General features: G+C 36.8%; 2 protein-coding genes and 1 long non-coding RNA gene across 3 annotated transcripts; 2 read left to right on the top strand and 1 right to left on the bottom strand.

Moving 5' to 3' along the window:
* The first annotated feature begins 1,383 nt into the window (after positions 1–1,383).
* Positions 1,384–2,837, top strand: LOC122075256. The gene is made up of 2 exons (XR_006139207.1): positions 1,384–1,983; positions 2,472–2,837. It is a non-coding gene; the product is annotated as an uncharacterized LOC122075256 (long non-coding RNA).
* A 37-nt stretch (positions 2,838–2,874) lies between these two features.
* On the bottom strand, positions 2,875–7,427 carry LOC122075255 (aminoacylase-1-like). Its single transcript, XM_042640218.1, has 4 exons — positions 6,236–7,427; positions 5,657–5,794; positions 3,407–3,646; positions 2,875–3,309 (listed from the first exon to the last, which is right to left on the bottom strand). The coding sequence occupies exons 1-4, from the start codon at positions 7,094–7,096 to the stop codon at positions 3,202–3,204; spliced, it is 1,347 nt and encodes a 448-aa protein (XP_042496152.1). The 5' UTR covers positions 7,097–7,427; the 3' UTR covers positions 2,875–3,201.
* A 5,304-nt stretch (positions 7,428–12,731) lies between these two features.
* LOC122077221 lies at positions 12,732–13,447 on the top strand. The gene has a single exon (XM_042643091.1). It carries the CDS (start codon positions 12,955–12,957, stop codon positions 13,156–13,158), a length of 204 nt encoding a protein of 67 aa, XP_042499025.1. The 5' UTR covers positions 12,732–12,954; the 3' UTR covers positions 13,159–13,447.
* Positions 13,448–15,619: the final 2,172 nt, after the last annotated feature.

Genomic DNA, 15,619 nt, shown 5'->3' with positions numbered 1-15,619 from the left:
GGGGACCACTAAATGATCTTAGCATATGGACAACACTTTGGATAACATATCAACTATGATTTTGGGTAGTCCATTTTGGTTGTTTTGTCTTATTAATTTTAATAGAAATATTATGCCTTATAACAAACTTTGGCTACCTTGTGCGTAGGATAACATATATTAAGTTTTTCAGTTGAGTTTCAGTATTTTATATACATGTAAGAGCATTGCTCATTGGAAAGTAGTAAAGATTTGATAAATTGATTTCTCGTCTGAGAACTTTGAACCTTGAAGAGTTCGACCTCTGAAACCTAGAAGAGTTATAGCTTTTCTCCATCCTCTATTGTTCCCTGAAGAGTATGATAGTTGATGTTTCCCCTTTGCATTTTTCTTTCTCTTGTGTTCGTCTTGATCGGTTGCACGCCTAAAAGAGTGTGCCTTGACTATCCCAACCCGTAGCTTCCTATGAGGCTTCATTAAGCTTGACGTAATCCATTAAAACTTGCATGATTTCAAAGTATGTCAACCCTAAGCTTGACGCAACTTCTTAATAAGCTTGGGATTGGGAGAGTCAATACACATTCTTTTATGCATGCAATCGATCAACACAAATACAATAGAAAGAAAAATGCAAAGGGAAAACATCAACTATCATACTCTTCAAGGAACAATAAAGGGTGGAGAAAGCTACAGCTCTTCTAGGTTGTAGTGAAACTCTTCTAGGTTTCATAGGTCGAACTTTTCAAGGTTCAAAGTTCTCAGACGAGAAATCAATTTATCAAATCTTTGCTACTTTCCAATGAGCAATGCTCTTACATATATATAAAATATTGAAACTCAACTGAAAAACTTAATATATGTTATCCTACGCACAAGGAAGCCAAAGTTGGCTCTAAAGCACAATATTTCCATTAAAATTAATAAAACCCAAGTTGTTGATATGTCATCCAAGTGCTAAGATCATTGTCCCCCATATCCTTGACTTCCCAGATCATGTAATTAAAGCAATGGAAGGGGAACTAGAAAATTGTTCAAGCATGCTTCTCTTAATCTTCCAATTGTAGTGTCAAGTCAATGGAAGATGTAGAGACATAATGATGGGGACATCAAAGTGTACAGGTGCAAGAAGAAGAAGAAGCAACCATCTTTGTGGTTGGAAGAATAGAAAGAAGAAGATCTTGTGGGCCCCAAGCTCAATCCAGATTTTAGAAAATCTTAGAAGATTTTAGAAGATCTTGTGGGTCCCAAGATCGATCCATATTTTTAGAAGATCTTAGAAGATTTTTTGGACCCCACTAAATCTTATTTGATTCTAGTACTTTACTTTAAATCTAGTGATATTTGATTGTCTTACACAAATAGGATACTAGGATTTCTTTATATTGATCTATTAGGTAGTTTTTATTTCATGCAATTGAGTTTCTAAGTATCTTTTTATTTTTGGAAGTTTATTCTCTTTAAGTGTAAGGCCATTGGCCATTGGCCATTGTTTATTTTCAATTTAATGAAGAATATTGAAAACAAGAATAAACCCCCAACCCCTCACGGTTCTCTCTCTCTCTCATTCTCTCATCTTTCTCTCTCGCCTCTTTCCTCCCTTACTCTCTCGGCTCTCTCTTCTCTCAATCTTCTTGTCTCGCCTCCCTCTCTTTCTTTTCAGTCTCATCTCTTTTTTTTTCTGCTGCTGTGTTGTTACTACTGCACCTGCTACCTTACCTCACTGCTGCTGCAACACATTACTGGCGTTACAAAATTGTTGTTGCTGCACCTGCTGCCTTACCTCACTGCTGCTGCAACATATTCCTGCTGTTAAAAAAATTGCTGCTGCAACATATTTCTGCCGGTACAAAATTGCTCTGCTGCACACTGCTGCCTTTACACCACTGCTGCTACTCTCTCTACAATTGGCTGGATGTATCTTCTTCAACAAAAAGTGGACTACAACCTCTTTATTTTGGAGAACCTGGATTTCTTCTTCTCTCCTCAGATCTGAATAGCAGTATGGTAAAGTATTAAACTAAATCTTCCCCACCTCCCTTAATCCCTATTATATATATTGCAACCCATTGACGTTGAAGTCTGCCTTTGCCCTTTGTTTATGCCTATTTTAATCGATTGTTGCATATCTAATTTGGGTGTCTAGATGGATTTGTGCTGAACCTAATATTCATATATCGTTTGTTCCCCTCCCCATGTCCCCACTTGAAACTTGAGTAAGAATTTATGTGTTTTTCCGTATAGATTAATATTGCTTTTGGCTACTTTGTTTATTAGTCTCGCTTTATCTTGCATGCTTAATCGTGTTTGCTGAGATTCTTTGGTCTTATTTACCTAAGCCCCTTGAGTTAACCTACCTAGTTATTTAATCTTGTAGGAGACCTAGTCATCTAGGAACCCCCCTACATCAATCTGTTTATAAACCAAATGTTCAATTGAGCAATTGATTGTGTTTACAAAGGATCCCTGACCTTAGTGTAACATGGACTGTTCAGACCTCGCAGCTAATGTTCCAAAGTCTGATAATGGTTTGGCCACCCGATCCAACAGCTGGAAACATAAGGAACATCTTTGATCTCCAAATATCAAGACCAGCATTACAGAATGATCCTTGAAACCAACCATCTCAGCTATGATCACATTCACTGATGGTATTGACTATTCGAGCTTCTTTTATTTATTTATTTATTTTCCCCATTACCCTTGTGGCTGCCAGCTGCTTCGCTTTCTGCCACATGACTATCTTTTTTTCTTTGCTAGTCCCAGATTTGCAGCAATATTTTCCCTATCAGCATCTAATCATGGGTAGAATATGATCCAATCTGACAATGCAACAAATGAAAATAATACTTTGAATGTTACTTCATACAGTCTACTCTGTTTCAAGAATGGAGCAGATTTAGAAAAAGGGGAAAAGCTTCATAAATGATGAGCTATACGGTTGTGATAGAAACCAAATATGGTATACAGACTATCCAAGGCACTCCCTCTCCATAAAACAGTCAAAAGTACAATGATAAATCCATGTGGCAGAAATGGGGTGGGGGAAACAATAGCTTTGGTTCACATTTTCAAGATGTTTATAAGCAAACTGTCTTTTTTATTTTTTATTTTTGGGTTGGGTGAATGCAAAAAATTTACAGATTCAAGCTGAGCACTAAACCTGCAATTTTGCAGTAAAAATACAACAACAGAGTGCTGAACTACAGCATACTCAATGATCAATCAAGCTGTGGTAGAGCCTAGAGTGTTACCTCCATCAAAGGAGCTTAAAGAACTGATTATGGATTCATATACCTTAATTCCTTTCAGAAATACACTATCCTTCAGGAACTGCACAGTCAACAACAACAAATAGCAAATCATGAACATATGGAGGTAACATGAAAAAAAAAAAAGCATAAATAAGAGACCATTAACATCAACAAACCTCATTATGTTCATGAAGTAAGATAGGAGTTTCTAACATTGGGGAGAACCCGAAGGTGGGTATCCCCAACTGTCTCATAAAGCGCGCATCAGTTGTGGAGGGCAGCATTTCAGGCCTAGCAAGTTTTCCTCCAGCAGCACTTATGGCTTGCTTGAAAATAGACCACCATGGGTTGGACTCATTGGTTGCAGTCATTAGAGGGCGCCCCATTATGTCTCTTAAGGGTCCGTTCTCAATCAGCTGCAACATGAATAAACAAACCAAGAGGATAAGCTTTTAAATGGAGCAAAAACAAATGAGGAAGCTATTCAAAAATTAACAATTCTAATATCCATGTGTAGAATGCACGCCAAATCACATGGATTATATGACCCATGGTTCAAGAACTTGACCGAAACTTGCAGTTTCAACCAAAATATCTCAGTTTCGCAACCCCAACCTCGATACCATCTCGGACCTGGTTTCAGATGACAAAAAAACCAGGTCTAGGATGTAATATGGATCTCACAACAGGGAGGATTGTACGGGACGAGATTCCAGGGATGTATCGCTCTACAGGAATGAACCGATGCCCAGAATCCCAGGTCGAATGGGTTAATAACCAGTGACTTCTAACAAACGCCTCCCAACTCAACGATGGTGTATGTAGCAGAAACGCAAGAAGAAACAGAGGTATTCCAAGTAAAAATAAGTGACAGAAGAAAAGAAATAAGGAGGAGAAACAAGAGGATAAGCAAGGAAGTAGTTTAGAGCTAACTGGAGAACTTGATTGAATCAAACAACGGAATAAAAAACGAAGGAAGATGGGATGAAGAGCTCTCCTGCGATGGGAGGTTCTGAAACAAAAGGAAGAAAGGGGATTAGGGGAGAGAAGGAAGGGCGCACAAACATAGGCCAAGCAGGCTCACTCAAAAAAATCTCACTATTCCATATTCAATCAACTACTGTGTTGGTTACAGCCATATAAATAAGAAAGACTCCAACAGAAAACGGAAACTAACTCAATCTAGGGAACTTGAAACTCTACGTATATAGCTTTCTCCCCAAAATTAAAAAGATTACATTAAATCCCAGACATTCTACTGGACCCACAACCCAGCTTAGCCCCCGGTTCTCTGTCTGGGCCTCGAATAGGGTTCGAGCTGCAGCCAACAAAAGCGTTACTGCATCGCCAGTACAAAAAAAAGTGATTTAAGACTTTTCTTTCCGGAAAAGGTCTCTCCATGGGGAATGGTTTTGTGTCAAGAGTACAGCTAATTTCGTTACCCTGGCTGTTAGATAATTTATTGCAAGGTTCAGCCTCATGTAAATTTTTGTGGTCAATCTCAAACATATGGTCACCATGTATAGAACGTTTCATTTCAGATTCACTAGCCATACTATTTTTATAAAGTTGAATCTTCCAACCCTTTCTTTTTTTTACTTTTTGGAAAAATGTAGCGATATGCATTTATGCTGAAATTTGCTACAAGTTTTGGTGTCAAATGAGTTGCGACATGCTAGAAAACCAAGCCCATGAAGACAGCCGATTTTGATCCCGTAGACAGAATCCTCTCTATTTTTCTTCTCTTTCCTTTTCCCCTTAATGTGCACCATACACTGCATGTTAACCTTGAACCATTCAAAATTATAAAGTACAGGTTAAAGAATTTTCATTCAAATCATGATTTTTTAGCATTTAATGGTGACCAAGGCTCCACCCAGATTTCAAATCCTTGGAATGAATTCAAATTTTATACGTCAATGAAATCCATCTATCCATTAACAAACATGAAGAAACAATATTCTTGAAAGCTCCTCCTTCAGCGGTTACTCAATGTACAGCTTCTGTATTCCACAACAGAAATAACATAAGAATTAACCAAGAGTCGATATTGAACAAAAGTACATAAATGTTAAGGCAGTCATGTGTGAATCCATTCTTTCATAAAGAAAAGTGTGACCCCACTCCACCAAGGATACAGTAGTCCAATCCAACCCAAGAAATAGCAAACAGGAAAGCCTACTACATGGTTAGAGAGTTAAAATCAGAACAATTCACCAATTCAGATTTTGTTCAAAGCCATTAGATCCCTGACAAATTGGATGTAAAACCATAGTCTTCATTTTTTTTAAGAGGGGAGCGGGGGTGTACAACCATAGTCTTCATTTAAAACCAGCAACAATCATCATTTGAAGATTGACACAAGACAATGAAATGAGGCAATAAATAGGAGACAAAAATAACATGACCAAAATAACATATCTAACCTGGTATGTCATGTTCCTGGTAGCAGGTGCCCATTCAGCAGCAAATCTTTCCTTCAAGAGAAATGGATCTGCTGTAGGTGGAAGACGAATATCAAACCCTGCTTCTGCTTCTGAAGGTTGCACGTTCATCACAAAACCCTGGATAGTTTGTCTTCAATTATTATCCATTTAAATAAATGATCAAATTATATTAAAAAAAAAAAAGAAGAGCTCTGGCATCAGGAACATGAGCATAAACAATACATCATTGAAGTCACAAAGAACTGGTAGAAGAATTTATACTAAAGAATTTCAACTTCAAAACATAAACAACACACAATTGAAGCTATAAGAGAGTTGGCAGCAGAGTTAAACCCTTAAAACTCCAATCCTCAAATGGATACAGCTTCTAAAGAATTACAACTTCAAGAGCTGTAAACATAAACAACACACAATTGAAGCTACAAGAGAATTGGTAGCAGAGTTAAACACTTAAAACTCCAATTCTCAAATTAAAAGAATCCAACAACTCAGCCTTATCCCAACAAATTAAAAGAATCCAATGGAGACAGCATTAACTTAAATGGAGCAGAAGCTCACCGTAGGGGAAGGAGATCCAGCTTTCAGATACACAGGATTCACCGAAATAACTTCTGAACTCGCCGCCATTCCGGCCTTAACTAAATCAAACTGATTATCCCTAAACCGAGTAATAATCTCCATGCTCTTCATCAAATTCTCCATTGCAGTGTTATCATACAACCTAGACCCATGACCCGGCACTCCAACAGCCTTAATTATCAATCGCCAAGGCAACCGATCGGCATAAAACACCCGGAATTCATCGTTAGTTGAAGCCTGACCTTCATCCAACATAAGCCCTACATTCAAATCCTCAAATACCTTCGAAGCTGCAAACTTAGCAGCACCAGCAAACCCACCAATCTCCTCATCCGGAACAAACGATATATGAATTGTACGAAGGGGCTTGAAATTGGAAGAGAATCGAAGGTTTTTGATTGCTTCAAGGTATTGAATTCCGATGCACTTATCATCTTGGGATCCTCTGGCATATATTTTCCCCTCGGAAGTTCGGGTAGCAGAGAAGGGAGGGTGTAGCCATTTGGAGGGTTCGGCAGGTACACTGTCCATATGGGAATTAAGAAGAATTGAAGACAGAGAAGGTTTTGTACCTGGCCAGGTCAAGAGAAGAAGAGGCTTCCCGGGTACGAATTCTAGGGTTTGGGCTTGAAGACCGATTGATTGAGCTTGAGAAGTAAGAAATGAAACTGCTGATGCATAATCAGGATTTGGGTGTGCCGTTTTGATACGAAGGTATTGCTGAAACCGAGTGATCGGTGATTCTTCTTCTTCTTCTCCTAATGCTGTCGTTGAGGCCAAAAGAAGAAGTGTGACTGCAAATACTGAAATTGAAAGACTATGGTTACTGTAAATGGCCATGTTAGAGTCACTGAAGAACACTGAAACCTCCACCAATCTGCTCTGGTTCAAGAATCATTCATCCAACCAAACAAGAACATATAGACACTGATATAATAGAGACAAACTTAGATATTTGTCTCAATTTGTCATTTTCAGTAGAGGAGAAACGATTCGATGAAGACCTTTCTCTTCAGTAGTGATTAGAATTCATCATCTGTTCATACCTCAGGAGGAATTAGGTCACATCCCATGCTTCATACCTCTTTTAAAAATCTGGATGATGAATCAGCGAGAATCGTCATTTCATAAATACAATTAGAAAAATATTTAAAAAATAACAATAAAAAACACTATCTTCCCCACCCACCCACTCCCCTCCTCCCAAAAAATATTTCCCACCCTGGCAACCTCCCCACCCCCTCTCCCTCTCCCTCTCCCTCTCCCTCTCCCTCATCAGCTCCATCCTCAACCACGACCCCCACCCTCCGGCCTTTGCCCCTCTATGCTTCGTCTGAAAAAAGTGTCTCCTACTTCACTATACTCTTGATAAACGGAATGTCAAACCCCAACCTCTCCCTACAATTGAAGGATAAAAAGGCTTTGTTCCCTTCCTCCCCCAGTGGACCATATATGTTGAAACCTTTTAATAGTTTTAAAAATTAAAGATTGAAAATATTATTTTATTTCATTGAAGTTTGTCTTGAAAAATCTCCATCTCCTCAATGAGTATTTTTTCTTTTTTTTTTGTGCTAACGATAGGCATCCAAGCCTTTGGCCTCACTAGTCATGCGAGCTTATACTGACCCCACAATCGTATGGACCAGATTATACTGAGGTTGAATGAGAACCATTCAACTTTCATCCTAATGAGCACCTAAGTCAGGGATAGATGTGACTATTAAAAAACATTTCTAAATGGTCAATAGACATGTATTATGCAAGAGACCTAAGCACCGTTTGATAACGTTTCTGTTGTTTCTGTGTCTAGAAACAGTAAAAACGGTTTTTCACGTTTTCAAAAACAAAAACAGATTTTTTGGTGTTTAATAAACCATTTGTCGAAATGTTTTTTCAGACATAATGCCGCTAAAAAACCCAATAGTATCATCAGATGCCCAAAAAGGAGAGAGGGTTCAGTTGCCTATTTTTAGGTTTAAATAGTTGAGAGATTTATCGGGCACAACAACCTTTTTTTTTTCTCTCAAATTGGTTTATAGAAATGACGAAACAAGTCTGACTTGTTTCGTCAAAATCGTTTCTAGAATTGTAAATAACCATAAATTTTGATTTATGTTTATAGAAAATGGTGAAACGGAACAACTTTATCAAACGCTTTTTAAGCTGTTTCTCTGTTTCTGGGAACAAGAAAACATAGAAACAGCCGAAACGGAACGTTGCCAAACGGGGGCCTAGTTTTTTGGAACACCCATTGGAAGTGTCACTTTCTCTTCTATGTAAAGTAATATAATTCCTACTCCAAAAATGTTTTTTTTTTTTTCCTACCCATTATTGTTTGGTTTTTTTTTCCTAAACTATTGGCCCTAGTCTTACTCTTTCAAAGGATCAGAGTCTGTGTACAATCAGACAAAGATCGGTGGTTATTTTATCTTGGAGGTAAAACATAGGAATCCCCAATTGTACTACTATAGGATATGTTTCAGATCTTAAGGAGAGTATCTATTTCTAATACAACTCAACCTGTTTGATTAGTTGGCCTCAACAATCGGTGTTGATCTTCTTCAACAGATCATCTTACTTCAACCAAGTAATGCATCTCAACAATATTAGTCTTCTGATTCTCAACATCGGGTCCCTTTTCCTAACAATATATCTCTTTATTCTGTATTTATGTTGATCAACAACCTTTCACCCCTGATTCAGGTTAGGCCATAAGAGTATCAGACTATGCATTTCTTTTTCAGATTATTCCTTATTTGTTTAGAAAAAAGAAACAATAATTCTACCTTCACTTGTGCCCTGAGCACTAATGAAGATATTGCAGCCGTGGAGGTGGGGATACAAGGCTGGATATGAGACAGGTTGCAATGTGGGGAATGCCCTTCTTGCTATGTATTGCAAATATGGGAGGATGATATCAACATGGTAATCATTTTTTATTTATTTGTATTTTGTAATAGTATAAGAGACAATGAAATGCCAACGGGGTTGGTAAGTTAATGGAAGGAAGTTCTTGACTCATCATCGTTCGTTGATCATGTGAAAATATTATTTGCGGCATAAGGGTTTTGAAATAAGGATTATGATCACTACCATGAAGCACTTTTTTCATTATCTAAAAAGAATAAGACAATGAGATTGATTAGGTACCATGCAAGCCATGCATGATAGAGACAGCAGGGGAAAGACATTTAATTTGAAAAATTGAAAGTTCAAACATGCGTATGACACCCATTTTGAAGTATATGGGTAGAGGTGTAAAGCTCAAGAGAATAAAACACCCCTAGTGTAAATATATCTTCTATTGGTAGGAGGAAATGTCATTTTTTTATACAGAAAAATCCCATATTTTTTTCTTTTTTCTTTCTTCCTTTTGATTCTTTATCCTTGTGCTGTGATCCTAAAATACAACACCCATTTTGAAGTATATGGGTAGTGCCCGTTTGATTTTGTTTCCAGAAATGTGTTTTTTCGTTTTTCTATACTTAGAAACTGAAAAACACCCTAAAAATCGTTTGATTTTTCTGTTTCATTTCATATATTTTTCGAAATGGAAATTTATGCATATTTCTATGTTAGAAACAAAAAGGGAGAAACAAGTCAGACAAATTTTTTTGTTTCTAGAAAAAAGTGGAGGGACAAAAATTGTGAAAAAAAAACCCAAAACTTCACTCAACCTACCCTAACCCCACCCATTGTTGAAACTTCTCACCATATAGAAGCGGCGACTACGACCTGGTTATGGAAGTTCACAATTCTAAACTGCTTTCATCATTTTGAAGCTTATCTCTATGAAGCATACCTGTAATTCCAACGTCATGCCTTTACTTGTGAGCTGTATACTTGCAACGTCGTGTCTTCACTTGTGTCTTGAACCCATCTATACTGTTGAAAACATTTCGGGAAATAGAAAAATCAAACACCTTTTTGAAATTTCAAAAATCATTTCTTAATATAGAAACGAAAAAAAAAATTGTTTTTATTGTATCTAAACACAAAAACAGCAGAAACAAAATCACACAATCCTGAACTTGTTCATATATTATATGTACCCCTAGGAAGAACAATTTACAGCTGAAATGTTGTATGAATATTTATTTTTATTTAGAGTTAAAATTCTAATTGACGAAGGTCTCATCTTGGGATGTTTCCACCTTATATGATTAGGATCCATCTTGTAAGTTGTGATGGAATCCATTCTAGGCTTGGAAATTAGGGAACTATTAGCATTTGAGCTTGCCTGACTATTGTATTAAATAATTTAATTTTTTCTTTAATTTTGTTCTTTTATCTAGATTCATTTTAATTACATGAGTTCCGCAAAATCCCGTAAAGGAGCTCTTCTTGGATTTGAGTGCTTTCGTGAAAAGTTTGGTAGATTGTTTGAACTGTATTTAAAGAACTTACTGACACTTCTTTGATTATGTTTAACCTCTTGGCTACCCTTTCCCCTTTGTCTAGGTATGGCTTTATATTGATCTTTTGTGTTCACACTAACTTCTTGATTTCCTTTTAGATTTGCATTATATTATTTATTTTTATATAGACTTAAGGATGTAGAAATGTTACTTTGAGAAAAAGATCCTCTCCAATGTATTGGGTGTTCAACGCAGCATCTAACAGTTGAGAGGACTTACGGTGCATGCTCTTGTATTGGAGAGCATGTCTAAGTCATCCCAACTGTTAGATGTAGCACTGGACTCTCAACACATTGGAGAGGAGCTGGATTTGTTACTTTGTCATAGCACAAGTACTACAACATCAAAAACCTTTTCCCAATTTAATGGGGTCAATTACATGAAATTCTAAGTAAGGATGAGCGCGAGGATCCATGTAAAAATATTGATAGGTTATAGCAGATTATTATAAGTGTTGGCCGTCAACCTCATCACACACCAAGTAATTACTAAGAATGCAACAATGATTATAATTATTTTTTCATATTACCCTTCTTTTGGTACTTCCATTGCATTGAAAAAGAGCATTTATCTTGTTTAAGTCCATTATATTGCTTACTGTATAGATTGCTTAAATGATATTGATATTGATATTGATAATTGTTATTCTACTTTTGTTGAATCATTGGTGTTGATAACATTCATAATTAAGGATTACAAATAAAGTCTGGATCTTAAATCCCATATGCTTGTTCTTGAAAAAACCATTTGTCGACCCCTTCCACAGGGTGGATTAAACATCAAGTGTTATAACTTAATGAGACCATCCTTGCAAAGAAGGCATTGCAATAAACGAAAAAACCTTCCATCACATATAAATGAAAGGTCTTTCTAGGCATTACAATACCTAGTTGAACTATAACACTTCACTATTTATTACTTGACAGTACATGAATTAGTTCATATGATAGAGGATTCCACGTACATCTTAATGGTTAAATTTTAGTCCAAGCACGCAAAGAAAGTTATTCAAACTATGATTCAAAGTTTTATAAAATTACCAAAATGCCATAAAATGTAGGAGAGAATAAAATACAAAATGGAATCTTTCACAATTTTAACTACTTCCTCTACTCATTTTAAGCTAAAATCATACCAATAAGATATTTCCCTGATCTTCTATCATATGGACTAACCCATTCACTACCACTATCATATGGACTAACCCATTTACTATCACGTAACAAATAATGAAACATTTCAAAATTTTTAAAACCCATAAATAAAATTGTTTGGGTTTTCTTTCCTATCACTATGCCTATTATCAAGGAGGTTAGCTTGACAAGTGGGTGTGCTTCCTCTTTCTAAGTATCAGTATCAGATGTATCCGCCATATTGTATCGCATTGATATTGGCTAAGACTGAGACCAGTGTCGAATTCAGATCAGTGTCAGTATCAGTATCGATTTAGGGGTAAAATTGTAACAAAAATATACTTTTTGTGAAAAGTCAAGGCAAAAGTGACCTATCTGATCCATTTGGATCTGTATCAAATCGGTATAATCCTTGAGTGGATCCTATTATCAACTGTTAGCAGCAAAGAACCCCAAGCGTGCCAAGTTGGTAAAGGGACCTTCGCCTCAAGAAACTTGTGTTTCTGAGTTCAACTCCTCTTACCTCCTTGGAGCCATTCACTCGGGGATGTTTAGTGCTCTTCACTACTTTCAGGGAAAGTTAAATAATTCTCATTCAACCTTGATATGACCTGATCCATACAATTGTGGGATCAGTATGGACCCGTGGGACTAGTTAGGCCGAAGGCCTCGATATCCACTCTCACACACATTAAAAAAAAAAAACCCCCCTTAGCAGCAAAGCGTGAGGGAACATAGCCCAAGCCCAAGCCCGGACCCACAAATCTGTGTTAGGAACCCAAGTTCTCAAGGATATAGCCCAGCCTCACTTGCAGGCTCAATAGAATCTGAAAAGTAAAGAAAATGAACAACAAGAAGCGCGTGGTACTCACGCTACTTTTGATCTGCATTACAACTTGTCAGCATCTGAAAAAGGCAGCTTCTACGCGTAGCAGAGAAAAGAACCTTCTTAGAAACCCTCTTAGCGTGTGCGTAGAATCTTCTCGATTCGTGTTTACCTTTACCTACACCCTCATCCTTCTTTGTCTATATATTCTAAATAGTTTTCATTTCTTCATTCGCGTAACTTTTTTTTTTCCAATTTCGAACAGAAATTCTCATCTGCGATCTAATCAAAGAAAAACCCAGATCAGAGAGACCTTCAAAGATGTGTTTGGTGTTTGTTTGCGACGAAGAAGAAACGGTTTTGGGAAGACAACCAGCACCTGGAGCTTGTCCTTACTGTGGAGGAATGGTTCAAGCTGTGGATGTGGAGAGCTCATGGAGGTTCTGTTTCTTACCTTTCTGCTTCAAGACCAAGAGGAAGTATTTCTGTACTATATGCCTTAGGCGTTTAGTTGTTTATCCATGAAAGCTGAAAGCTTGGAAAGAAGAGATCAAATCAAACAGAGGAAAGGCCAAGGATTAGGGTTTGATGGTTGGTTGATGATCTCTCTGTTTAAGAAGAAGAAGACAACATAACTTTTAACAGATTTTTTTTTCCTATATTCTCTGTGTGAAATTTCAGGACTAATATCTTGGTTAAAGTATGTACATATAGCTGGGTGTGGATTTGTTTATCTGATTCCCTCTGTTTCTTTGCTTTTTTTAAGTAATATAAGTTTTTATATCTGTGAATATAGTTAGGTTTCTGTTTTTAATTCTTCCCTGTTTCTATAACTTAAGAAATTGCAGTGATGGTTCTAAAACTTAATTAGATCACCTGAAGAAATGTTGGTGGGTTGTCTTGTTTAATGGAAAAAAAAACACACACACACACACGGATTATATAGCTAACATAAGATTAACTTTTCAAATCACATATCCATTTACCTCTCCCCCCCCCCCCCTCTCTCCCTTTTCCCTTTTTTCTTTGGGAAACCAGATCACCTGTGGGTTCTTGGGTGTTTAATGGAAACAGAAACACACACATACGCATGTTGGATCATATAGCTAACGTAAGATCAACTTTTCAAATCACATATCCATTAAAGTCACCCTCTCTCTCTCTCTCTCTCTCTCTCTCTCTATTTCTCTCTATTTTCAGTGGGAAAGGAGATCACCTGTGGGTTCTTGGATGTTTAATGGAAAAAACACGCACACACATGTTGGATCATATAGCTAACATAAGATCAACTTTTCAAATCACGGACCCATCTAATCTCTCTCTCTCTCTCTCTCTCCCCAATGGGTAACTCCATCACCTGAAAAAAAGGGTTCTTGGTTGGTGGGTTATCTTGTTTAGTGGGGGCAAAAACACACACGCACACATGTTGGATCATAGAGCTAACATAAGATCAAAACTAGATAACCTGAAAAATTAGGTTCTTGGTTGGTGCATGGGTTGTCTTGTTTAATTGGGAAAAAAACACACACACGGATCATATAGCTAGCTAGACTGAGCATTCATATGATCAACTTTTGAAATCACATATCCATTTAAAGACCCTCCCCTTCTCTCTCTCTCTCTCTCTCTCTCTCTCTCTCTCTCTCTCTCTCTCTCTATGGTAAATTAGAAATCAAATAAGGCTCCGTTTGGTATCGTTTATGTTTCAAAAACATTGTTTCGTGTCAAAAACAAAAATTTCAATTTCTGTGTCAAAATGCAGATTTTAAACGAAAAAATAGTGTTTTAAAATTTCAGATTTTTATCGGGATTTTTTTTTTTTTTTGGTAAAATGGAACGAAACTGGGAAGATGGAACTCCATCTCGTTTTTTCAGTTTTTTTTTTCACTTTTTGTTTTAAAAAAACAGAAACATACTATAAGTGCACCAAAAAGAAGATTCCATTTTTTCGTTCCAATAGAACAAAAAAATTTCAGAAACATTTTTTTAGAACAATACCAAACGGAGCCTAAGTGTTTTATGTTCCTTTTTCCCATGATAAGAAAAGATTAAGGTAGATCTATTTCACCTTTTAGGGAACAGAGGAGGAATAGAGAAGAGCATTATCCTAATACTTGTTCGATAGGCTTTTAATTAAACAAAACGATTTTACATTTTGAGGGAGGGCCGTTGAGATTACTTAGCATACCTAGCCAGACCTAGTGGAAACAAATACCGAATGTTTGTCTTTACAATAGAGATTTGAGTCCTAGACATACAAGCAGAATATCAAAAAGTTCAAGCGGCCAGTTTTTTTCAGAGAAAATTACATGATTATCCACTTTTGAGTTTTTCTTTACAAAATTACCTACAAAAAGTTTTGGTTAACAAAAATACCCAAAATAGTGAATCTTCATCTTTCACATATAATGTGTATTATTTTATTACTAAAACTTTTAATGAGTAGTTTTGTAAACCTAAACTTAATTTTGGATTTTTTTGTTAACTTAAACTTTAAGTGGGAAATTTTGTAAAGGAAACCTAATTTTGAATATTTTTGTTAACTGAAACTTTTGATGGGTAATTTTTTTATTCTCTTGTGACAACCATATACAAAGACCAGCACCATCTACCCAAACTTTTTATCTGCAAGAGTTCTTCCATCTTGTGGTACAAACTTTGCATGATGGTTTTGGATTTTGATGCCAACATGTTCTATGAAACACCACTACTTAGAGAGTAAAATTTGGAATTGAATAGTAAAATCGCAGTCCATCCACGAGAGAATGTAATCAAGTCCACACAACCATCACAAAAGGGAAAAGGGATGTCATCATCAAATGGCAAATGAGGTGGGTGATATGGGAGGTTGAGAAAGGACTGCCGTTCTAGAGAGGTAAGACCAACGAGTAAAAGTCTCATAGTAATTCAAAGCAGAAAAGACCCGAATACTTGTCTAAGTGTTTAGACAAGTACGAACCCAACCTTTACTCCCTCCCACTCTACG

This window comes from Macadamia integrifolia, chromosome 4, assembly GCF_013358625.1.
Source record: "Macadamia integrifolia cultivar HAES 741 chromosome 4, SCU_Mint_v3, whole genome shotgun sequence".
Classification (NCBI taxonomy): Eukaryota; Viridiplantae; Streptophyta; class Magnoliopsida; order Proteales; family Proteaceae; genus Macadamia; species Macadamia integrifolia.
This window is presented reverse-complemented; position numbering and strand designations above follow the sequence as displayed.

Excerpts from the sequence above, each read along its gene's own strand:
- LOC122075255 (XM_042640218.1), bottom strand. The coding sequence starts at position 7,096 with ATGGCCATTTACAGTAACCATAGTCTTTCAATTTCAGTATTTGCAGTC. Across the intron at positions 3,647-5,656 it reads CCAGGAACATGACATACCAG|CTGATTGAGAACGGACCCTT; the intron begins GTTAGATATGTT and ends TTCATGTTGCAG. Across the intron at positions 3,310-3,406 it reads TACTTCATGAACATAATGAG|TTCCTGAAGGATAGTGTATT; the intron begins GTTTGTTGATGT and ends TTGACTGTGCAG.
- LOC122077221 (XM_042643091.1), top strand. The coding sequence starts at position 12,955 with ATGTGTTTGGTGTTTGTTTGCGACGAAGAAGAAACGGTTTTGGGAAGA.